Source organism: Macaca fascicularis, chromosome 14 (assembly GCF_037993035.2).
Source record: "Macaca fascicularis isolate 582-1 chromosome 14, T2T-MFA8v1.1".
NCBI classification, from domain to species: domain Eukaryota; kingdom Metazoa; phylum Chordata; class Mammalia; order Primates; family Cercopithecidae; genus Macaca; species Macaca fascicularis.
The window spans coordinates 127,550,430-127,575,925 of NC_088388.1; the positions used below are offsets into that span (position 1 = coordinate 127,550,430).

Below are 25,496 nucleotides of genomic sequence, written 5' to 3' on the forward strand. Positions count from 1 at the left end.
TTTTTCCAGGCTGAACTAGTACTATTTGATAAGAAGCTTAAAAGCTAGTACTATTTCAGGAGGACATGTTTGTGTATTCTTACAAAAATTTAATATAACAAACACATATTCCTAGGAATTCAGGTACATCAAAGGTAACAGGACTACCAAAACATACATTAGTTCTAGAAATCAGAAAACTTAGAACCTTAATTTTAACAGTGTAAAAACTCTCTTTTGAGATAAAGTTTTGTCATATTAAAATGTAATCATACATACTTTAATGTCACATAGTTCTCTGCACTTTATTAAGCTATGAAGTTTGGTGTGGAACTGTGATACTATCATAGGTGGTTTTTGTTTTTGTGGGTTTTGTTTTGATTTGCAGGAAGTAGAGGGGAAAGGTTCTATATTTGGTGAGTATGGAACTGACAATGAGTTTTTGTTAAAAGAAATAGGCTTTGGAATCAGACCAAAGGGTTATAATTCAGTCCCTAATCACTTTCCAATTGCAAGATCTTGAGCAAATTACCTACTTAAGTCTCAATTCTTTCACTCACAATGGAAATGACCCTAACAACAGCTCTCACTAGGGTTACTATGATGCTTACATGAAATGTATGTGCCAAACATTTAATTCTGTGTCAATAAATAGGAGCTATTATTACTACTACAATTTCTTGTTACATTTGATCTGAAAACTTTGAGAATCCCTGCGGTACAGGGCTAAGCAGAAAACTGACTCAGCTTTCCAGAACACGGAATCTGGCTATCTATCCTGGATTCAGGACTGAGAACATGACATCACTTTCTAGTTCTTCCTCCTATAATTTTCTTAAATATAAACTTAACCTAAGACATTTTAGATTTCTGATATCTTCCACTAAATGCCATATAGCATTCTTTTTTTAAAAAAGAAATTGTAGTTCAAACCATTATTATATGAGTAGTAGATGCTTTTTTAAAAAGCTATGAAAAAGAGCTGTAAATTCTGAAATTCCTCCATTTATGGTTTTGAAAATTAAAATATTGATATCATTTAAGCACTGGAAAGAAAAATGTTCAACCTCTGTTAAGAAGCTGAACATACTAATCAGCCCTATTAAGGGCTGATTTGTGATTCAGAGAAAATTCTGGTCTCCATGTTATTTTAATGAAAGGCATTTATTACTGAGGTCTGAAGAAACACCATATACATATGGAATACCATCTTAGTGGTAAAATCTCTGAGATTTAATACAAAATATTTTATGGATGGAGATGGTTATCCTTTCCAATACCAATACCAATGAAGGGGGGAAGCACCATACTTGAAGGGAAAAGGCCAGAAAGGTTACTTTCTTATGCAAACTTAAGGAGCCTCTTTATACAGCCTACCAAATTATTTTAAGTGTATTAGCACTGCCCATTTCCATTAATCAATAATTGAAATATTATTAACCTACCAGGAAAAAAATTAAAAATATGATATAAGCTGGCAGCTTAAGAAATAAAGGCAGGTTCTTTTAATCATAAAAATTTTTGTTATATTAACCTAATGCACAGAAAACAAGAAATAAGCTAATTGGAAATAGGAGAAAAAAAGATATTTCTTGAAACCGACTGGGAAAATAACCATCTGTGTTGTACAATCAGCAAAACCTACTTCAAAAAGTAATCACCTCTCTACAAACATGACAAATACTAATGTTCAATTGCTGAATTTCTAAATAATTAAATAATTAACCATTCACCTAAGAGCAACCAAGGTAGCATATGCCCAAATATAATCTAAAAATAGTTTCAGTGAAAAATTCTGAAGATTGTTTGAGTCAAATATTTAAATGACTGATTGAGATCTCCTTACCTCTTGTGGTACAAGTTTTAAGATCAATACTTAAAATTATTCCAAATGACTATATTTAGCAGTAGATTCATCAGGATACAACAGCTCTGCATTCCGTACATGAGTGTAGAAAATAAATCATAATCACACTGGTTCCAACCTCACCACCACAGGTTAACTCCAAGTGAGGTCCCACATCACTGCCAGGTTCCAGCTGTCTTCAGGACCCCTGCAGCAGCACGATTCTTGGCCCTGTTTTCAGTCCAGTCGGTGGAGCCCAGCAAGCCAGCAAGTGTGTGGGAGAGCTCTGCCTCCAGGAGCTTAATCCTCCTCTCTCAGCACATACTGCTTTGCAACACCACAGAAACGCCCCAGCCTAAACTCACACTTGCAGAACAGGCTTCACCAGAAGAGCTCCACCCATCAACCCCACACAGGTGAGCATTTCCTGCTCAGAAAACACCATATGAAATTGATATTAAATTGTCTTTTCTCTTTTAAAAAGTTAATTGCTTGTCAGTTGTTTGCTAAGTAGGTGGGAGACAGTGTATCCAATAAAAATGATGGCACTTTAGGCTCCTTTAAAATAAGAAAAGTAATTGATCAAGTAGGAAGTACTGCCAGTAAAAGGCTGAATCACTAAAACAACAGGATAGGCTGAGAAAACAAATCTTTTAATATCTTTGCTGATACTGAGCTAAGATTGTTATTCCATTAACACATTTTTTTAAGTATCAACTTACACAGTGTCTGTGTGAAAAATTCTAAGACAATCTCTTATGCAATTATTAGGGAAAAAAATAAAAAAGGTTTCTTCAGAATGGGAAATCCAGAATTAAAGAAGTTTTCCCAAGTATAACCTTCTCCTTCATACACTACACAGAGGTCAAATATGTAACTCTCCTTCACCCATGGAGTACCAAGGCACTTATTTTCCTCTACCAGAGACATTCATTAGCAAAAGTGAAAATCTTTGGCAACTATTATCAAACTGGCATTCAATCTCAATTTGTGACTTTTTAAAGCTTTAAAGATTCTTGTTATTTGCAAAATACAATATAAATACTGAGATTCAATACTTCTACTAACTAATAATACTGAACTGTGTTAACCCAATTATTTATATATTGAAGAAACAAATGAATCGGAAAATATTTACATATTTTCTGTTCCAATGACTTTTTTTTTTTTTTTCAGGTAAACTGGTCATTTTATTAGCAGTAGTACTGTTTGGCATAACAGGTTTCCAGTAAATAGGCATGGAGTTGCATGGAGGTGACAGAGGCAGGCGCAGGCCAGCTTCACTCACTTCTTCCACTCGTTCTTTTCGTAGTCCCACTTGGAGGCTAAGCCCTGGATGGGGTTCACCTTCATGTCCAGCATCCTCTTGGTCTGCATGGCCACCCACTCTTTGCCAAAGGTTTGCGGGAGGGGGCCGTACACATAGAGCTTCTCCCACATGATAACCAGCGCGGTGAAGCCGATGAAGAACATGGCAGTGCCCACAACCGTCTTCCACTCATTCCAGCGCCTGTTCATCTCAGCAAAGCTCTCCTTGAACTTAATGCGATACAACTCGACTTTCTCATCCATGGAGAGGCTGCTCCAGGACGCCTTCTCCTTCTCCTTCAAGGCCTTCTGGCTGGCGGACAGGTGCTTGACATGGGCCACATCCGGCAAGGGATAGTCACGCCGATCCACGTAAGCTGGGAGCGAAAAGTCTTCGCTCTTCACGACACTTTCATGTGCTCGTACACACACAGAAGTGGAAATTGCTCGCTTGCCAACTAGGCTAAATACCCTGGTAGCCAACATTCTGCCGCCACTGCCTGCCGCGACCGCCCTCTACGCCCGGTGTCCCGCGACCAGAAGCTGTTCCAATGACTTTTTACTAATATTAATGTAAATTCTACTCTCAGGTATTTTTTAATTTACAAAATAACATTATAGCACTTATGTGCCACACAATTCTAGGTATTTAAAAACATTTTTTATCCTAATCTAATGAAGGCAGTTCTATTATTAATAGTCTTAGGAGACTAAGGCAGAGAGATTAATAAGCAATTTGCCAAGGTCCCATAATAGTAACTGGCAAGAGACGAGATATCTATCCAGGGAGGATTCATCATGCACCATACCAAAATCTTCTGTTGTTGATTGAATTTATTCCTTCCTTCCTCTTTGAACATAGTTCTGAACATAGAATTGTTGATAAATGGTAGTCCACAACAAAAAAATAAATTTATGTGATTTTAAAATAAGAAAGACCATAGAGAATTTCAATATGTGGCAAGAGCAAAACATGTTAATCTTTACCAATAGAACATCTATGGATTTACAAATTTAGCTGAATAGGAAATAAGGCTCTTAAAATTTACTCCTATTGGAGAAGGCAAAGCCACTCTTCTTTAATTTTAAATGAATAACATTCCTCCCTCCCAACCTCTTCCTTACCACTAAAGACAGCAAGGGAGGGCAAGGGAAAGATAAAAGAGAGAGAGGAAGAAAAGAGAGAAAGAAGAGGAGGGATGAAGGAAGAGAGTGATAAAAAAGAAAGTACATATTTTTACTGTAGAAAAGTCATTTGGGAATATTTAGAACAATCCGTAAGCCCCACATATTACGTAACATATAAACATCCATGTTTATATGTGTTATGTAATATATATGTTAATATATATTATATTATAAATAAAATGTTATTTAAGTAATATATGTTACATATCAACATATAAACATTGATAGGAATAACCGTATTCCACAATCATTGGCCTGTGTGTGGGAGATTTACATAATTAATGACAATAATTCTCATCTGAAACCCAAAAAGCTGTACTCTAATGCCATATAAAAATACATGGTAAGAAAATGAGTGCTGCCAAAGCTGGTGAATTTGGAGTAAGGTCTGCATCTAGTTAACAGTATTGTGACCATGTTGTTTCCTGGTTCTGATAATGTACTACTATATAGTTACATTCCAACTGGGAGAAACTGAGTGATGAGTCCAGGGGATCTCTCTGTACTATTTCTGCAACTTCCTCTGAGATCAATTATTTCAGAATAAAAAGTTAAAAAATATAATTGACTGAAAAGATGCTGTGCCATCTAGTGACTATGTAGGAGAGGTCACTTGTTTTTCTCTCATATTTAACAAAACGTTTGGTGGCTATCCCCCTATGTTGGACTAGGATGTATCTTTGCGTGGGTGGGAGAGGCAACAAGAGAATTCACTGGAAAGGCAATGGCTTCATTCTAATCATTCTATCATAAAAACTGCCTGAATGGGGCCGGGCGCAGTGGCTCACATTTGTAATCCCAGCACTTTGGGAGGACAAGGCGGGCGGATCATAGGGTCAGGAGTTTGAGACCGGCCTGGCCAATATGGTGAATCCCTGTCTACTAAAAATAAAAAATTAGCCAGGTGTGGTGGCACATGCCTGTAAACTCAGCTACTGGGGAGGCTGAGGCAGGAGAATTGCTTGAATCTGGGTGGAGGTTGCAGTGAGCCAAGCTGTGCCACTGCACTCCAGCCTGGGTGACAGAGCAAGTCTCCATCTTAAAAAAAACAAGAAAAAAGAAAAAGAAAAAAAAAATTACCTGAATGATTCAATCCCTTCACAGTATGTCTGCAAATTCTGCCAGCTCCATGGCCAAAATATATCCAGAAGCAAATCCCTTCTCATCACTTACACAGCTACCATACTGGTCTAAGTTACCATCATCTCTCACCTGGCTCATTGCAACAGCCACTGCCAGCCCCTCTTCTTCTACCTATCTCTGCCTTTCCTCTTAACACAGCAAGCAAAGTGATCCTTTTAACAAGATAAATCGAACCAAACAAAAACTGCTCAATGTCTTCCACTGCCCAATTAATTCTAAATAAAAGCCAAAACCCCTACAGTGGCCCCCAGGCCCCAGAGAGATCTGACCCCTCTCCCCTCTTGACCTCATCTCATCTCTTTACCCACTGCTCTAGCCAATGTGGCCTTCCTCCTGACCACTTACCAAGACTGACCCACATTCAACTCGGTATCGTTACACTTGCTGTTCCATCTTTGGAAAGCTCTTCCTCCGGAAACATGCAGATCTCCCCTCCTCATCTCCTTCAGGTCTTTGTTTAAAAGGAGGCTTCTAATGAGCCATTCCAGGACTACCCTACTCTCCCTTGAAAATTATAACCCCACATAAGCCACATCCCAGCACTTCCTAGTCTTGGCATTCCTTTCTCAGCTTTGTTTCTCTTCATAGCCCTCATCTATCATACTATATTGTTTATTTATTTATTTACCTCTCCCCTTCTTGTCACACATGAATACAAACACCAAAATGGTGGAATTTCTGTCTGGTGTGTTCATGTTTTAGCCATAGCACTTAGTATGCACTCAATAAATTCTTGATCTATGAATGAATGAATATTGGAAATGGCCGAAAGCGGAAAAGCCCCTTTACTTAGGGCAAGAAAAAGACTGATTAGGGGGCTACTCCCAGCACTGACTAAAGGGCATATGCGTTTAGGAAACATTTTTGGTAACTATATTGAAAACTGTCCATGCTTATAATTATCAATCAAGAACTGTTTTGGAGCATCCATATAAAAGATGCGAATTACTATAAAATACATCTGCCAACAAACAAAACCATGTAGTGGGGAAAAAAGACACACAGAAAGTGAAGTATCAAACTCAAAACTTTTTTGAGAGAAATGAATGTGCACTCAGGTGAGCTGAATGCAAATTCAAGTTTGTCAAAGAGTGGCCTAGGGAATCTTCACACAAAAAAATGGTAAGTCAGTCACAGGTGAGGGAAGGGGGAAGCCCAGAGTACCTTGGGAGAAGAGAAAGGAAACATGTTAGTGAAGCTGAATGTAGGTAAGAAATGGGGTGGGGGGAAGGCTACAAAGATAAGTTCGTTCCAGTATTTGTGAAACAACTTAAATTCTACACTAAAAATTTTCTATCTAATTCTGGCATAGAGGGAGGAATTCACCCAATTTTCTGAAGATAAGAGTTACAGGATGAAAGCTGTACTCTAAAATTTTAATTTGATAAGTACTAGGATGGATTAATTCAACAGGCATTAGTTGTGTAACCACTATACACACTGCCTGGGGAGGAGATGAAGATGAATGACATGTTTGTCACTTATGAAGAAAGTACAGTTTAGTGAATATGTGAAATAACTGCTATTAAATTTGCACTAGTGGTGGAGAGGAGATGGGATTAGGGAGTGGGTCAGGGAAACTTTCATGGAAGAAGCGGATTCTGGCCTGAGTCTTGAAATATAAGGTGGATTTCAACTGGCCAAAATGGGGAAGGCATTTCAGGGTGTAGGAACAGCAGGAGCAAAATGAAAGCTATGAAGCCACGTGCCATGTTCAGAAAACACAAGGAGATTCCAGTCAAGTATACAGGGAGAAATACTATACTAAGAAAATGGAAAAGAATGACTGGAAATGCTACAATATAATAGAGTTTGGGGATATGTTTTATGCATAGTGAGGAAAAATTAAAAGATTTTTAAAAATTAAAGCAGCATTAGGAAGGATGATGACTGAAAACAAAATTAGCAAATTAAGTAGGTTCCTGTAAGCAATTCTCTTTAACCTCAATTTAGCCCATCTTTTGCCCTAATTTCTGTTCTGTTTATACAGGCCTTATAAAAATGCAAACACGTTTTATTTATTCCTATTATAATAAAAGCAAAAGGAATAAAATTTTTGTTTTGACAGAGAGAACAAAAATCTTTATGTCTATTCAATGTTCTACAGTGGGCAGAATTCTGGGTTTTGAATTAACTAACTGCACACAAGTTAGTTAACCCACGTCAAGTGCATGGCACAGGGCCTGGCACACAGGACTATGTAAGTGCTGGCTGTGATTACTATTAGGTGTCAGGACATTTCAGTAAATCCTAGTTGTGAAGCCTCAGGCAAGTGTCTTAAGCTTCCAGTTGCCCCATTTGTTAAAAAGGGTAGGAAGGGGAGGGATGGAAATACATTCCCTATCCCTAGCAAGCTCACACGGTTGTGACCAGATTCATGTCCCATTTAAACAGTGGAAATGTAAGTATTCATAAACCCTAAAGCACTTTATAAATACATGGTATTATAAATTTTCTGTTTTCCCCTGATACAGAGTGAGAAAATATTATCTTGATCTATCCTTTGTAATGTATTTGGGGAGAAAGCTTCCCAAGACATTTTAGCAGTTTAGTACTCCTTTGACTCTCATATCAGTGCTTCTGAAGGTAGGGATTTTAACAATCTGATTCTTAACACATTTAAGCATTTGTTCAATGGGAAGCATATTCAGTGCAATACTCCCAAGAGAGTAAGTAAAAACCTGGACCTCTTTTAGTTGATATATAAATGTGTGGTCACTTCTTACTAAAGTGACATGCAAAGAAACATGGCTACAAAAGAGCAAAAAGTGTTGGAAACTGAAACAAGAAAGAAAATAGAAACAATCCAGGAGCAAGCTAGTCAAAATTTAAAACAAGACAACTGGAATTAGGTAATACTGAAAGTAAAATAACATAAAAAGCAAGATACTAGAGGACTGGTTTCCTGAAACACTACTACAAATAAAAGCCCGGCTGGTCCAAAGGTACTGAGTTATCTCAATTGATTGTACCCACATCAGTTACAGATCTATTTCCCTGTTCTACTCTTTTCTGTCTTCTCACACATGCTCTTAACTAGTCTTACAGAAAAAAAGTCTCACCTTTAATGTATATCTGTTAACCGGAAAAAAATTATCTTCAAAAAAACAGAAATCTGTGATGCAAACTCCTTCCCCCACCATGATTCTGTGAAAACTACTGTAATGAATTTGTTTCAGTCATGCACTGTGATAGTTTAGATATTTGTCCCCACCCAAATCTCAGGTACAATCGTAATCCCCAATGCTGGAGGTGGGGCCTAGTGGGAGTGTTTTGGTCATGGGGGCAGATCCCTCATGGCTTGGAGCTGTCCTTGCATAGTGAATACTCGTGAGATCTGGCTGTGTAAGTATGTGGCACTCTCTGCCACTCTCTCTAGCTCCTACTCCTGCCACGTGAGGTGCCTGCTCCCACTTCGCTTTACACCATAATTAAAAGCTCCCTGAGGCCTTCCCAGAAGCTGAGCAGATGCCAGCGCCATGCTTCCTGTACAGCCTGCAGAACTGTGAGCCAATTAAACCTCTTTTCTTTATAAATTACCCAATCTCAGGTATTTCTTTACAGCAACGCTAGAACAGACTAACACAACTGTGATATCTTGGCATGTAGATTTATATCAAATAAATAGTATCTTAAATAAGTATCTATATAAATTAAGTATAGTTTCTGATACTCATGAATTTAAATAACGTAGTAAATAAATATAAATCAATAAATAACAGTTGACATTCATTAAGTATCCAGGGGTCTTAAGTACCTTATCCCTAATCTTTGAAATAATAATCTTGCCTCACTTTTTAGATATGGAAATTGAAAATCAGAGAAGCCAAATGATGTATACCCCGACAGTAAAATGTGGCATAGGGATTGAACCCAAGGTTGCCTGAACTTCTGTCCCTTTAACCCTGCTGCTTTTCACACAGGTAAATAAATTAAACATCTGCATTAACTCTAGTGTCACTAGTGTACATTTTATGGGGTAGATGCATTAAGAAGGATCTTGGAAATTACCTATCTGGGCAGGGTTCAGTTAACAGGAGATTACAATCTATTTCTTCGTATTCTACAAAATAATACATGCTCATTGTGATACAGGCCGGAGAAAGGGAAACACTGGGTAAAAGAGGGTGGTCCCTGGCAAGGGTCACACCCTCAAGCCTGGACCTATGACCCAAAGTGAGGACATGCATTCCTGTTTCCCACCCCCACAATTGTTGCCTTTTCCAAAACCACCTTGGCCTGTCCCGTCCCACATCCTGTGCCCATAGAAACCCCAGGCCCTACCAGCAGAGCGGCAGAATGGCAGAGAAGGAAAGAAGCAGCCGGATGTTTGAAAAGCAGCCTGACTTCAGAGGGGTGGCTTGACGGCAGGACTTCGGAGGAGAGTTCAGGTGGGCACGGCTGAACTCCAGGGGAAGACCCCTTTCCGCTCCATCCCCTTTCCAGCTCCCCATCCCTATGAGAGCCACTTCTACCACTCAATACAATTCTCCATTCACCACCACCCTTCAATTCATTTGCACGTCCTGATTCTTCCTGGACCCCAGACAAGGACTTGGATACAGGTGCAAGAGGCTGTCACACTGACCCTCCACTGAGTTGTTTAACGTCTAAGCCACCCATGGATGGCAAAGCTAAAAGAGCACACTGTAACACACGCCCTCTGGGGCTCCAGGAGTCATGGGTAACCTCTAGATGCTGCCATGGGCCTGTACAGAGTTCTGCTTCTACCAGTTGCCCAGAAGTGCTCATCCTGGCCTCTGCACCCACTCACCTGCATGCTCCCCCTGACCTGTGAGTCCTGAGAAGGGGCCAAGCGAATGATCCCATTTCAATTATAAAAAAATTAAACAATACAGAAGCAAATGGAGAAAAAATGAAATGTTTCTTACTGTCTCCATAATCCCATTCCCCTTTCCAGTTACGTATGTAGCCTTCTAGATCCTCTTTCTATGAATTTACAATGCGATTTTACTGTTTTGTAATTTGCCTTTTCATTTAACAATGTATCAGAGAAAAAAAATCCCCTGGTTTACTGCGTAGGCTTCTACTTACTTTGTGGTGGTTGCAAAGTATTTTACAGTACAAAAGTACCAAAAGTATTTTTTGAAAATACGATTTCCAACATTTGTGTATTAAAGCAATGCTGCAAAGAATATTCATCTGGATGGGTGAAATCTTTTTTAAAAATGCAAAGTGACCAATTCAAAAAGAGCAAGAGACTTAAATAGGCATTAATACAAAGAAAATAGACAATGGGCAATAAGCACACAAAAAGATGCTCAACATCATGACATTTTTGTATAATTCCCACCTGGATCAACAGAACATTACCAGTACTCCAGAATCCTGTCTCCTGCCCATCCCAATCATTGACCTCCTCTTTCCTCCCCAAAGGTAGCTGCTATCCTAATTTCTAATACCACAGAGCAGTCTTCAACTCTTAGGATTTTGAACTCTATAAATGTATACATGAAACTTTACAGTGTAAGTGTGTACATCAGGACTTTTAATACTATTTTTTGTGAGATTCAATCATGTTGTTGCAAATAGTTTTAACTCATTCATTTTTACTGGTGTAGAGGAATTTATTGTATATACCTTCATTTATTCATTCCACCATGTATACACCCTAAGTTTTGTCAGTTTTTAACAAATGGAAATAAAACTGCTATCAACATTTCTATGCATGTGTCTTCGTCTGTGTACATGAATCTCTATATACATCTAAAAGTGGAACTGCTGGGTTACAGTTGTGTATCAACTTCAATAGATAATGCCAATGATTGTCCCAAATTAATACTCCCACCATCAGCATATGAGAATTCCTATTAATATATATCTTTGCCAAACTCAGATACTGTTACCCTTAAATTTTAATTATTCTGGTAAGTATGTAATGAAGAGTCAATAAGGCTTTGATCTGCATTTTCCTAAAGATTCTTTACAAGTTCTTTGTCAGATACACATTCTGCAAATACCTTCCCACACTGTGATTTGCCCTTTCACTATCTTAATGGCATATTATGATAAAGTTATTACTTTGAATTGTTTAATTATTAAGCTTTTCAGTTATAATTAATACTATGTCTAAGCCAAGGTCATAAAGATATTCTATAGTATTATCTTCTAAAGTTTTATTGTTTCCTCTTTCACATACAGATTTGTAATTCTCCTGGAATGGATTTTTGTGTATGGGGTTAAATAAAGATCATCAGGCTTCTTTTTCTTTATATTCAGATGTCCAGTTGACTCAGTACTTTTTATTGAAATGATTGTTCTTTTGAAACTGCCCTCCAATGCCACCTTTGTCATAAATCAAGTATCTATATAGACACAGGTTTGTTTCTGGACTCTATTCTGTTCCACTGATCTATTGGTCTATCTGTACATCTATACCAATGTCTTAATTAGTGAAGCTTTCACAATATATCTTGACACTACAGTAAGTTTCCCACTTTTCTGTTCTTCTAAATTGTCTTGGGTATTCTTGGCTCTGTATTTCCACATACATCTTAGAATCAGTCATCAATTTCTACAAAGATTCCAACTCAAAGCTTGGGGCATTTTTCAGCAACTCTGTCTTGATGGGTTCTGCCCTCTAATTTTTGTTCCCCTAGCACTATGGCGACCTCCTCTACTCCATCAGCAGATATCCTCGGGGAATAATGTCTCTATATGCAGGGGTCACCCTTCAGATTTCCTTCTGTTTCACCTTAGCACAATAACTGCTTACGGTTTTATTGACTCTCTAATGCTTCAAAGATACTTTTTATACCTCTGTCAAAAATTTTTAACTGTCCTCAGAGGTAAGGTTGTCTAACTCACTAGTCTTTTATTTCCAGAAGTTAATGCCTCAAAAATCTCTGCTGGCTTTTCTTCGCTGTTCTCCATTTCTCCCACTCTTTCCCTCTTCTCTCTTCTACCCCCCACCCCTCTTCTTTCTTTTTTTCTGGTGGAAAAGGTGGATGATGTGAAAAGATGGGGAATTCCAGCATAGCAATTATTGTAAAAAGACCACCTAGTTTTATTCGAGAAAAGAAAAATACAAGAATTGAAGAATGTGTTAGGTGGGCTTAAGAGAAGACTGATTACACATAGCAGAGTGAAGAATCACTGAACTTGATGATAGGATAATAGAAAGTATCCAAACTGAAAACAAAAAAAGAGAGACAAAGAAAACAGGAGATCACGCCACTGCACTCCAGACTGGGAGATAGAGCGAGACTGTCTCAAAAAAAAAAAAAAAAAAAAAAAAAAAGTAAAGAAAAGAAATGAAAAAGGAAACAGAGTAAAAAAAAAAAAAAAAAAAAAGAGAGAACAGAGTCCGAGATCTGTGAGACAACATCAAATAATGTAACTGATAAGTAAAGGAGAGGTGAAAGAGAATTGGGAAAAAGAAATATCTGAAGAGAGAATAGCTATGAACATAAAGCCTTTAAGAAAAGTGTCAGTAAATAGCTCCTCAGTGACTTGCAAGCAAAACAAACACAAAGAAAAACATGTGCTTCCCCTTTCACCTTTCCCCACCTAGACCTCATCTTCCACTATATCATGACCTATGGTGATTGAATGAAATGACAATTTCTTACAGATAAGCTTCCACCTTTTTTGTTTCCTCTTCTCTCTCTCTCTCTCAAACTCTTACCTTCTTTTTCCTAAGGTACCATGGATACTTTCTATCTTGGTCAGGATATGGTGATTAATTTTATTTCTGTATATACAAATAATTGAACATATTAAGAAAGAACATTTAAGAACAGATTCAAAGAGAATATTTTTCCTATGTTACCCTTGTTGTGTAATAGTATAGGGAACTTCAAATTTTCAGTCTCAAACTATAGCTGTATTTTTCAGATTTGGCATCTAACAGTGACAGATGGCAATGTTAAAAATAAATAGAACATTCAAGTTGTTTATACCGTAGGCAAAGACAGTTTTAAAGTGTGAAACAAGCCCAAGGCTGACAGAATTCACATTATCCTTTTCAAAATGTATTAAGAATGCACATTTTAGCTGGGCACAGTGGCTCATGCCTGCAATCCCAGCACTTTGGGAAGCTAAGGTAGGCGGATCACCCGAGGTCAGGAGTTCGAGACCAGCTGGTCTAGATGATGAAACCTCACCTCTACTAAAAATACAAAAATTGGCAGGGCATGGCGGCATGTGCCTGTAATCCCAGCTACTCAGGAGACAGAGGCAGGAGAATTGCTTGAGCCTGGGAGGCGGAGGTTACAGTGAGCCAAGATCACGCCATCGCACTCCAGCCTGGGTGACAGAGCAAGACTCCGTCAAAAAAAGAAAAAAAAAAAAAAAAAGCACATTTCCTTATGCTAACTCTGCAATGCTGCTCACAAAAGACAAAATATTAGCTTTTGAAGGTATACAAGGTTTTTCTTGGTCATTCTTAATTTAGAAATAACAATGCTATGCAGGTCTACAAATACAAACCTGTTTTCCAGAGCTATCAGTAACTGATCAATAACTGATTTCCCAATACTAACTTTCTGGAGGTTATCCCTACTTGAAGTGTCACTTCTCCATTCAAAACACGAGAATGGGCCGGGTGTGGTGGCTCACGCCTGTAATCCCAGCACTTTGAGAGGCTGAGGTGGGTGGATCACCTGAGGCCGGGAGTTTCAGACCAGCCTCACCAACATGGAGAAAACCCATTTCTACTAAAAATACAAAAAAGTAGCCGGCATGGTGGCATATGCCTGTAATCCCAGCTACTGGGGAGGCTGAGGCTTGAACCCGGGAGGTGGAGGTTGCAGTGAGCTGAGATCGCACCATTTCACTCCAGCCTGGGCAACAAGAGCGAAACTCCATCTCAAAAAAGAAAAAAAGAGAAAGAGAAAGCACTTGATTGATACAGTTTATTTTAATGCCAATATTAAGCTAAGTTTTAAAAACTCAGTTTATAGTACATCTGAGTCAATACTATCAAAGATGAGACATAACAACTAACATAAGTTAAGCTTACACCACAGAAAGATGGATAAAAATAATGTGCAGGAAATTAAATGTTTGATGCTGAATTTAGTAACTTCAAAATAATGACCATAAAAACTCATGATAATCTCAATAGATGAATAAAAGCCTTCGGAAAAATTCCTACACCCTATTTATAAACACTTAGCACACGAGAAACAGAAGGGAACTTTCTCAACCCTGATAAAGGACATCTATGAAACCCCCACAGCTAATATCCTACTTAATGGTAAAAGACTAGATGCACTCCCCTAAGATCAGGAACAAGACACGGATGCTTGCACTTGAGATTTATATTTAATATTGTATTGGAGGTTCTCACAAGGACCACTGGGCAAGAATAATAAAAAGACATCCAGATTGGAAGGGAAGAAGTAAAAAGTTCCTACTGCAGATGCCATAATCTTGTATACAGAAAATCCCAAGGAATCCACTACGAAACTGTTAGAACTAATAAACAGTTCAACAAGGCTTCAAAATATAACATCCACATACAAAAATTATATTCCTATGGACTTCCCATGAACAGTAAGAAAATGAAATGTTAAAATTCCCAGTACCATAGCATTAAAAAGAATTGAACATATTTATAAAGAAACTCAACAAAAGATATATAAAACTTATACTCTGAAAACTACAAAATATTGAAACAAATTAAAGAATGTCTAAACTGACTGGGCCTAGTGGCTCATGCCTATAATCCCAGTACTTTTGGAGGCTCATGCGGGAGGATCACTTAAGGCCAGGAGTTCAGGACCAGCCTATGCAACATAGTGAGACATTGCTACAAAAAACTAAAAAATTAGCCTGGCACAGTGGCACATGCCTGTAGTCCTAGCTACTAAGGAGGCTGAGGTGGAAAGATGCATTGAGCCCAGGAGTTTGGGGAGCTGTGAACTATGATCACACCATGGCACTCCAGCCTGGGCAACAAAGCAAGACACTGTCTCTAAAGAAAAAAATTAAAAATACAAAAGAATATCTAAATAAATAGAAAAACATCCTATGTTCAGGGATTAGAAGACTTAATATTGTTAATAATATCCCAAGTTGATCTACAGGTTCAATATATTCTCTATCAGAATCCCATCCTACTCTGTAGAAACTGATAAGCTGATTCTAAACCCATATGGAATTGCAAGGGGCTCAGAAAAACCAAAGCAACCCTTAAAAAGAAGAAAAAGGTAGGAAGACTTATATTCCCCACTGCAAAACTTACTACAAAACAACAGTAATCAAAACAGGGTAGTACTGGCATAAGAAGAGACATACAGAGGCTGGACGTGGTGGTTCACACCTGTAATCCCAGCACTTTGGGAGGCTGAGGTGGGCAGATCACGAGGTCAGGAGTTCAAGATCAGCCTGGCCAACATAATGAAACCCTGTCTCTACCAAAAATATAAAAATTATCTGGGTGTGGTGGCACACACTTGTAATCCCAGCTACTCGGGAGACTGAGGCAGGAGAATTGATTGAACACAGGAGGCGGAGGTTGCAGTGAGCTGAGATGGCACCACTGCACTCCAACCTGGGTGACAGAGTGAGACTCTGCCTCAAAAAAAACAAACAAAAAAAGGCATATAGATCATTGGAAAAGAACTGGAAGTCCAGGAATAAACCTAGGGTCAATTGTGTCTAGGGTCAATTTATTTTTCCAAGGGTATCAAGATAATTCAACAGGAAAGAAATAATCTTTTCAACAAACAGTGCTAGAACAATTGGATAACCTCATGAAGTTGGACCCCTGCCTCATCACTATACACAGAAATTAACTTTAAAAAATGGGTCATAAACTAATATGTAACATCTAAAACTATAAACCTCTCAGAAGAAAACATAGGAGTAAATCATGACTGTGGATTAGCCAAAGCCTTCTTAAATAAGGAATCAAAAGCATAAATGACAAAAGAAACATCAAAAGTATGCATCAATGGATACTATCAAAGAAAGTGAAAGATGAACCACAAAACAGGTGAAAATATTTGCAAATCACTATTATCTGGTAAATAATTTGTATCTAGAATATATGAGCAACATTTACAACTCGGTAACAAAAACACAAATAACCCAATTAAAAACTGGGCAAAAGCTGGAGGTTGAGGTGGGAGGATCACTTGAAACCAGGAGTTTGAGACCAATCTGGGCAACAAAGCAAGACCTTGTCTCTACAAAAAATTTAGAAATAAGCTGGGCACAATGGTGTGCACCTGTAATGTCAGTCATTCGGGAGGCTGAGTCAGAAGTTTGAGGTCGGGAGTTGAGGGCTGCAGTGAGCTACGATCACAACGTTGCACTGCAGTCTGTGGTGACAGAGAAAGACCCTGTCTCGAAAAAAAAAAAAAAAAAAGAAAGAAAAAGGTAGAAGAAAAAAAAATAAGCAAGGATATGAATAGATACCCTCCAAAGATGAACACATAGCCAATAAGGACATATAAAATGGCTAAACATTATTAGCCAAAAGCAAAATGCAAGTCAAATCCACAGTGAGATACTACTTCACAACTAAGAAGGCAATAATCAAAAAAATCCAGATAAAAACAAGTGTTGACAAGGATATGGAACAACTGGAAGTCTCATACACTGCTGGTGGAACTGTAAAATGGTACAGCTACACCAATGGTGCAGCTGACAGTTCTTCAAAGGTTAAACATAGTTACCATATGACCCAGCAATTCCACACCTGGACATATACCCAAGAGAAATCAAAACACATCCACATACAATATTGTATATGAATATTCAAAGTAGCTAAAAATGGAAACAACTCCAAATGAATTAACAAATAAAATGTGGTGTATGCATATAATGAAATGTTATCCAGCCATTAAAAAAGAAGGAATTAAAACAGAAGTACTGATACACGCCACTGCACAGGTGTATCTTGAAAACACTATGCTAAGTAAAAGAAGCCCATCACGAAAGACCACATTCTATATTATTCCATTTATACAAAACGTCCAAAATAGGGAAATCAATAAAGATAGAAAGTAGACAAGTGGTCGTTTAGGGCTGGGAGTAGTATGCAGGGAGCAGTGTCTATTAATGGATAAGGGATTTCTTTATGAAGTGATGAAGGTGCTCTAAAATTAACTGTGGTGATGGCTGTACAACTCTGTTACACAATTTAAAGGGTAAATTGCACGATATGTGAATTTTATCTCAATAAAGCTGAGTTTTCAAAAAGTTAAGTTTAAAATAATGCCATATTTTTAAAAAGAATGAAATCTACAGTTACTAACGAAGATTTACCGAACCAGTACCCACTTAGGAGTTTTTTAAAAAAGTTTACCCAAGACGGATAAAATTGCTTTGAAAAGAACTGAGAATCCTGACTCAAGCAGAACTGCAGAAAACACTGTTTTGAAGCATTTCCTCTACTGAGCAATAAAGTCAGTCTAAAATAAACAAATTCCAATGAGAGAAATGGGAACAATGACTCCCTAGTCTCCTATGAAGAAATAAGCTTTGAAAGGTATTATTACCCTTTACTTAAATACTATTAGCAAAGATTGTTTGATGTAAGCTTTGGGAGCACAAGTGTGAAAATACCAAAAGAGCAAAGAATAACTTTTTTTTTTTTTCCTTAACTCTTACATACAGGTCCTAAAACTAGAAAATACTACTATAAGGAAAACAGTTCAAATAAATTCTGAGGCCCAGAAATTTTTTCTTCTCCTTTTACTGGGAGGTGGGAAAGGACAGAAGAAATGTAATATAGCTAGGAAAAATAAGTTGGATGACTCCCTCTTCTCTTCAAAATGTTTTAGACTTTGTTTGTATTTTTTTTAATTGACATCATCAAAAAGTTCCAGATGAGGCATTCTGTTGAATCTTCCCAAAACTAAATCACCTCAATAAATACCAAAATTCCCATTTTCTTGATTTTTATCCCCTTCAATAATGCTTACTTGTAATATATTCTACAGATTTATGTAGCACTGTAAGTATACTATTTAAGTAATAAGAAATGCTGTTTAAAATAGTTTTGATGTTCATATGCCCTTTTAAAATATACTTACTTTTCATTTATCAATTTCCAGTTAATCCTACAATTTCCATGTTAGTTCTTTAAACCTATTTTTTATCATTTTATTCATTAATAAGTTACACTGCTATGATGCAACTATAAAAGTCAATAATGACAAAGCTTAATGGAGCACACAGCTCCAAAATTGCCTAAAAATTTGAATGCATGTAAACCTTTTCAAAATAATCAACAGAGAAATAAGAATACATTTAAAAATCAAAATCATATAAAATTAAGAATGTAGTATTATGTCAATAAATGCAAAAATAACAAAACAAGCTAAATACTTGACTGACAGAAAATCTGTGTCTTCAAGCAGTTTATAAAATAACTACACTAGTGAAAAAAATGTACTCACCTGGTTTTGGCACTGAGTTGGTCACTGACTGGGGAACTTTTTGGTTAATTAACTCAACACAGTGTCCAGGAAAGAGTCCCACCTGATGAAAAGCAACAAAGAAAGGAGTCTAAACCAGCAAACAGACCAATTTGTGAACACTGCCAACTGAATTCCAGTAATGTATTCTACAGTCCCTCCCAAATGATTCTATTATTCCAAGACTCTAAATAACAGATGATGCCTATTACACAAACAAATAATAAAACAATCTGTTGCTATGAGTACATAGAGTTATCTGTTTTATTTGTCCAAATATCTAAGTCTGCTTTTTTCCTTTTAGTTTTTAATTTCCCAATCTTTTCTTACATGAATTAAAATATTTAGTCTGATAATGAGCTATGCATGCAAGTAAGTAAAATGTCATAATTTAATAATGCGCTTTACTGAAATCTCAATCCAGTTATGTTGATATCTGTTGCCAACTTACGTTTATTGTCTTCTCTACGGGTTTTTTAAATCAACACTAAGCCACAACTCAAACTTTTTGTGAACTTTCTCCTTTCTCTTCACTCTCCCCCAGGTTTCATTAAAAAAAAAAAAAAAAAAAAAAAGAAGACATGACTGAAATAAATGTGTAAAATAATATCTCATTTAAAATCTTGGTATTCAATGCTTTTAAAAACTAGTAGTGCATGGATAAGAGGGAAAGCAAGAAAGAAGAAAACAGCCAATCTCAGCAGGTCAACAGACTCTGGCTTTGAGGAACACACCACAGTGACCTAGTAGCGGAACCGCAGGCATTGTTTTTGGAATTCTAACAAGCCGTATTAGGAAAATGCTGAGTTCCAGATCATCTAGAGATACTGTATAGCCAAAAGGATAAATACCAAGATAAACAGCCTGGAAACAAAAGCAAAAAGGAAATCTTTATCAATATTTATAGATGTTTCCTTAGATAAAAATATAAATGGGCTGCCATGCAGCAGATGTTAAAGCTGAAATATGAAAACTACATCACTTTGTATATCCCTCTGTTGACAGACTCTGGGGAAGAATGGACTAGTTTTCCAAGAGTATGATTCATCATCAAGTTCCGAGCTGTATAATTTCCATCTGTGTGAAATTATTTTCACATACTCATTTGCTACATTCTTATTTCAATTTCTAGATCCATATTCTATGGTAGTTCTTAAAATTATGAAGATATAAACCGGTTATCATGAGCTGAAAAGGGTTATTAACAGATTATCAGTTTCTTTTATTTGTTTGTTTTTGAGACAGGGTCTCATTCTGTCACCCAGGCTGAAGTAGTGACACAATCTAGGCTCACTGCAGCCTCAATCTCCCAGGCTCAAGCAATTCTTGCACCTCAGCCTCCTGAGTAGCTGGGACTCTGGGCATGCACCAGCTCACCTGGCTAATTTTGTTTATTTTTTGTAGAGATGAGGTATCATTATCAGATTATCAGTTTTGTTCACCAGATGTGATTTTGGGATTCCTACGCACTGCCTTCCAAAATGATGCTTTAGGTATTTGTTTTATTGGTGAAATTCTTTAATATATTCTACTCAACTCCCTATTTTATTAAATAAGTAGAAATTCCTCCAAGACTGATTAGAACCAGGTAGGAGTCAACTTAAAAAAATCTTCATTGTTTTTCTTACACAAGTCAGTTATGAGAAGGGATATGGGGCATGGTTATCAGCGTAGCCTCATGTAAGTGTTCCACCCTTCATAAAAGGGTTTGGAAAGTGATTACAAAAGCCCCAGGTTCTAAATTAAACAGATGTATACAAAAATGCATTTGTAAATAATCTCTGTTTTTACAAGTCTTTGCAACAAACTGTCACTTTGGTCTCCAGCAGAGAGAGCTGGAGAAGTGGAGCTTCCAGATGTAGTCTCTGGTTTGAGTCCCAGCAATGGAGACCTTGATGCTATGAGCTCTGGAGACTCTCATGAAGAGGGGTTGGGGGGATGAAGCAGTAACTGGGAAACTCTCATGCTGAGGAGATGGGAGGTGCCCTGGAAATAGCTGCTTCATGAACTTAAGCCATGATGGATTTAATGTTAGAAGTCATTCCACAAAGTGGTGTGCTTCAGTGCATGCAAAGGCTAGAGAACTGCAAAAAGGTGGTTCCCAAGGCTGGGAAGATGTAACTATTTCAAGAGTGACTCTGAAAGAGACCCTGATGCCTGGAGGTATCCTTCTGAAATTCAAACAATGTAGAAATATCTGCCTTGTTTCAGAATGTATGGAGTATAAAGTTCGTGTTTCTAAAAGAGCTCACCTGCAGCTGGCTTTCGCGTCTGAAATGACAGTGCTCTCCAAGCCGCAGGGCTGGAAATTAAACGTTCAATTCTACCTTGGTCCCAATTTAATGTCTGGTGCTCTCTGGATTGAGTTGAATATGTTCCGGCTTTGCAATTTCACTTGTGGTAAAGGCTCTAACATTTTCTATTTCTATGAAATTCTTTTCTTTTCTTTTTTTTTTTTTTTTTTCGCGATGGAGTTTTGTTCTTGTTGCCCAGGCTGGAGTGCAACGGCACAACCTCGGCTCACTGTAACCTCTGCCTCCCAGGTTCAAGCGATTCTCCTGCCTCAGCCTCCCAAATAGCTGGGATTATAGGTATGCACCACCATGCCTGGCTAATTTTTTGTATTTTTAGTAGAGACAGGGTTTCTCTATATTGGTCAGGCTGGTCGCGAACTCCCAACCTCAGGTGATCCACTCACCTCAGCCTCCCAAAGTGCTGGGATTACAGGCAAGAGCCACCACATCTGGCCTCTATGCAAATTTCTTGAAGGAGAATCGCCTGCATATTTCTTCTCTGCCTTCACAGAAGGCAGAGCTTCTTTCAAACTTAACTGAGGCATCAGCTGGTCTTTGGCTATGTTTCTTACCATGATTACTAACAATAAGTTTGTGGCTTGGGTTCGTAAACTGTACTGTTTGCTACACTGATCTTCCCATACAGTAATTTTTAGTTTGTGAAAAAAAATTAACCCTCAGCTGAAATTAACACGTAAGTTTTTTTTTTTTTTTTAACGAGTCTCAGATTTCAAAAATTGTAATAAAGTGGACAATCATTGGTTTTTCTATGCCCTTTTCAACTCTTGTAATTGAGTTTTCATCACGTTTTATATTAAAGTGGCTAACACATGACTACAAAAAAAAGTATCTGGGTTCAATCTTAAGTCTGCCACTTACTAGATTAGGTCTGTAACTTAGCCTCCTTGTGTTTTAGTCTCTTTGTATAAACATGGTAATAACAATGCCTATCTGATAAGGGTTGTGATGAGAATTAAGTGGATTAGTATAAATAAAATGCATAGAGTAAAATGCATTGGTTTGTTAACTGATGGTCTAGTAACAACATGATCTATTAACCACGGCAGCCTGTTTCATATATTATTCTTCCTGCCGCTGTGGCAGTTTCTAAAGCTTTAACCCATTTATGGTGGAGGTTGCAAAATTTTTTTGTGAAAAATCAGACCTTGGCAATGACCTTGAGCAGTAGGATAGAAATAACTCCCACAGGCTTAGCGTTCCAATAATGAAACACTAGGCATAAATGGGTTAATGTATAAGTAAAATGCTACTATTATCCCAGTATTTGGCTACCAGAACCGCTAGAAGGCTCCAGCTCCTCCATCAAATGGATATTACACATAATGCCACCTTTTGTGTATATCTGCTTCAGCTTCCTGACTCTCAAATATCATTCTTTCTATAACATTCTAATTCATTTCAATATATAAACATCTGCAACTTGCCTATGAGAAAAGTCCAGATTCTAAACTTGACTCACCCATTCACTAGGTTCTGTGATGTAGAGCGAACTGCTTAACATCTCTTAGATTCCTAATTTGTAACGTTAGGGATAACACTACCTACACCTCAAGAGTTTATGTGAAAGTAACTAGCCTAGTTTCTAAGTTCAAATATCTTTTGGCAAAAAAAAAAAAAAAAAAAAAAAAAAAGTTTTCCATCACTTCCTCACAAAGACTGAACAAAGAAAGCTTAATGTACTTCTCAGGGAACTATATCACATACATTAGTTACATTTTCACCTTTTAAATTCATCACAATGAATTAGGTTTAGGTATACAGGGAAATGCTACTGCATACTATACAGAGGTAGATCTACAGTAGGCTCACCTAATACCTAACTCCAATCCCTGCCCTCTTGTTTTACTTTATCATAAGTGTAATATCACTACTAGCTAAACTATACAGTTTCTCAGACTCCCTATATTCAGGTGAAGCCACGACACATGTAAACACAGCTCTGCTACCATCCTGTCTCCTCCGCTGTGCTGTGAGCATGTGAGCACAGGTGTCATGACTAGATCTGCAGTGGTCTTCACTTGACCATAAGTGAAAGGCTGAGAGAATCATTAAGCTGCTGACTCAGCACTAGACATCCACCATCTTTTCCACTCAGTTTTTTGTTTCTTGAAGTCAAAATCACTCCTAACCATCAAGGAGGCTTTGAAAGAGTCAGTTTTATGAATTTGTGAAAGGCAAACAGATTCTATTTTACCATCACAAAATTTTCATCTTAAAAAATGGTGTTCTGTTGAAAATACTACACACGAGAATGGAACTAACCTTAAAAGTATAGTTAATGAACATTTACACTTTTCTGATGAATACTTCACCTAAGATTTCACCAAATAGTAACCACTTTGATAAAATGTCAAACGGTAAAAAGTGACTGGAACTCTGGAAATATGATCCATTAACTATGTCATCTTGTTTTGTATATTATTCTTTCTGCAGCTGTGGCAATTTCTAAAGCTTTAATGTACGTGGCTGGAAAGGGAGAGCAGAATTGGGTATATTGGCAGGGGTCAAAATGAGACTCAACTCTAGGAACAGAATGGAAGATGGAGAAAAAGCCAGCATTGAGGGCCCATGATGGTAAAGAAGTAGGTAATAAAAACACAGTAACAGAAGGAAAAGAACAATGTAGAGACAAGGCTGGAAGAGGTTAGGAATGGTCTTGAAAAGAAGAGACCTTCCTGTTGACAGTTTTCACTCAAGTCTTTGAGATAAAGTGAAAAGCCACCAGACATGCTAATATATCCCATGGTGTGCTGATAAATGTTTAACAACTAGTTCTCCATGGAGGAAAGGCCTTGATTTCCAGTGTTTTCCAGTGTTCACAGTATAAATACTCCCATCATGGCTGGTTTCAAGCTACCAACTTGATACAACTGAACACAAAATTGGAAAGAGAAGCAAAAGAGCACTCAGTTATACAGTATTGATAGCATACAGAGAGAGTAGCTGGAAAGGTCTTCAAGAGCATAAACGGTAAAATAATTACAAAAATATTTGATTATTACCTTTGTTTTTAATAAAATTCATTTCATTGTAAATGTACATATCTTAATTTTTAATAATGGCTGTTTTTAACAACTGTCCTACAAAATTTCACAGTTGGCTCCAGCTGACCACTGATGTATATCCATACACTTCGTCCTGTGCCTGTCCACCTCTAACAGCTCCTGGTAAATCAGTTTCTGGTGGCTTAGCAAGCATATGGCTCACCCTCTGACTCTAGGAGAACCAGGAGAGATGTAAAGGGAACGAACTGTAATCTGGTTTTTCTGATCTCCTTCTACCTTGGGGGATACTCAAACTAAAAAGAAAACCTGGTTTGGCTTCAAAAGTGAGTGTGTGTCCTGAAAAATACTTTGGTGTAACTTAAAGGGAATATGAGAAAAGAAACTACTGCAATAAAATAAGCCTGGAGCTTTGGAAACAGTAGAATTAACAACAGAACCTAATCCTAACTATAGTCTCTTTGAAGCAATCAACAAAAACCTAAAAAGAAATTCAACATAACAATCATGTGCTTATTGCTGACTTAAAAAAAAAAAAAAACAACTCTCTGCTATTGGTTTATTTATTTAATTTATGGCTAGTGAAACTTTAGCACTGTTGGCATAGCCAAACTTTTTAAAATTAAACTTAGTAGAAGCACTGCTCACTCCTAAAAATATACCACAGATTTTTCAATTGGAATTATTTGGCCTCAGAGTGTTAAAACTCCAGTTTTTCATTTTCTGACTACAACTTCCTATCCTCTCAGGTCTCTAGTGTTGATATTCTATAACAACGGAAGTTGGCACAGAGTCATCCCATCCCTTTCATATTTCCCCCCTAAGGTACTTATCCCCCCAATTCCAGGTTTTTTGTTTTGTTTGTTTGCTATCCAATATGGATCCTGTGATTAAGCATTTGTTTTAAATCAGTACCCTTAATTTCCTTGCAATATTAACTTCCTGCCAAACCAATTCAGCAAATCACCACAACTAAATCAATACAGTACCATATTTGCATGTCTGTGTACTGCTGCAGAAAAAAAAAATCACATCACTAAGGAGATTTGAACCAATACAAATTCATAGTCTATTGTCTAGAAATGCTAATTATTTTCTCCCCACTCCCGAAACATGCTTAAAGAACCTAATCTTCTTTACAGTCTCTGCCCAGTCTGACTCCCACGGCCTGCTAACACCATCCCAGCACAGCTGATCAAATAGACGTACGGTAAGTCAATGAGTCAATTAGTTTGTCTGCTATAATTTTGGAACTAGTTCCCAATCTTTAATTATCTCCATTGAATTGTCAGAATTAGGAAATATTTTTCCAAACAAAGAA

The 25,496-nt window shown here is 37.5% G+C and overlaps 2 protein-coding genes across 15 annotated transcripts in view; both read right to left on the minus strand.

Annotated features, from left to right (window-relative positions):
- Window positions 1-25,496, minus strand: part of ARHGAP32 (Rho GTPase activating protein 32) — a 306,989-nt gene that overhangs the window by 62,608 nt on the left and 218,885 nt on the right. For 11 of the 14 annotated variants that reach the window (XM_045370763.2, XM_074015632.1, XM_045370762.2 and 8 more), the window contains one exon: window positions 18,841-18,922. The exons of 2 other annotated variants lie outside the window; for them this stretch is intronic. In XM_045370763.2, the coding sequence (XP_045226698.2) occupies window positions 18,841-18,922 (82 nt within the window). Of the gene's footprint in view, window positions 1-1,825; window positions 2,173-18,840; window positions 18,923-25,496 lie in introns of those variants that run through there. One more of the 14 variants, XM_005580161.4, reaches the window with a different exon arrangement.
- Window positions 2,932-3,671, minus strand: LOC102138538 (cytochrome c oxidase subunit 4 isoform 1, mitochondrial-like). Its single transcript, XM_005580157.5, has one exon. The coding sequence runs from the start codon at window positions 3,617-3,619 to the stop codon at window positions 3,110-3,112; it is 510 nt and encodes a 169-aa protein (XP_005580214.3). The 5' UTR covers window positions 3,620-3,671; the 3' UTR covers window positions 2,932-3,109.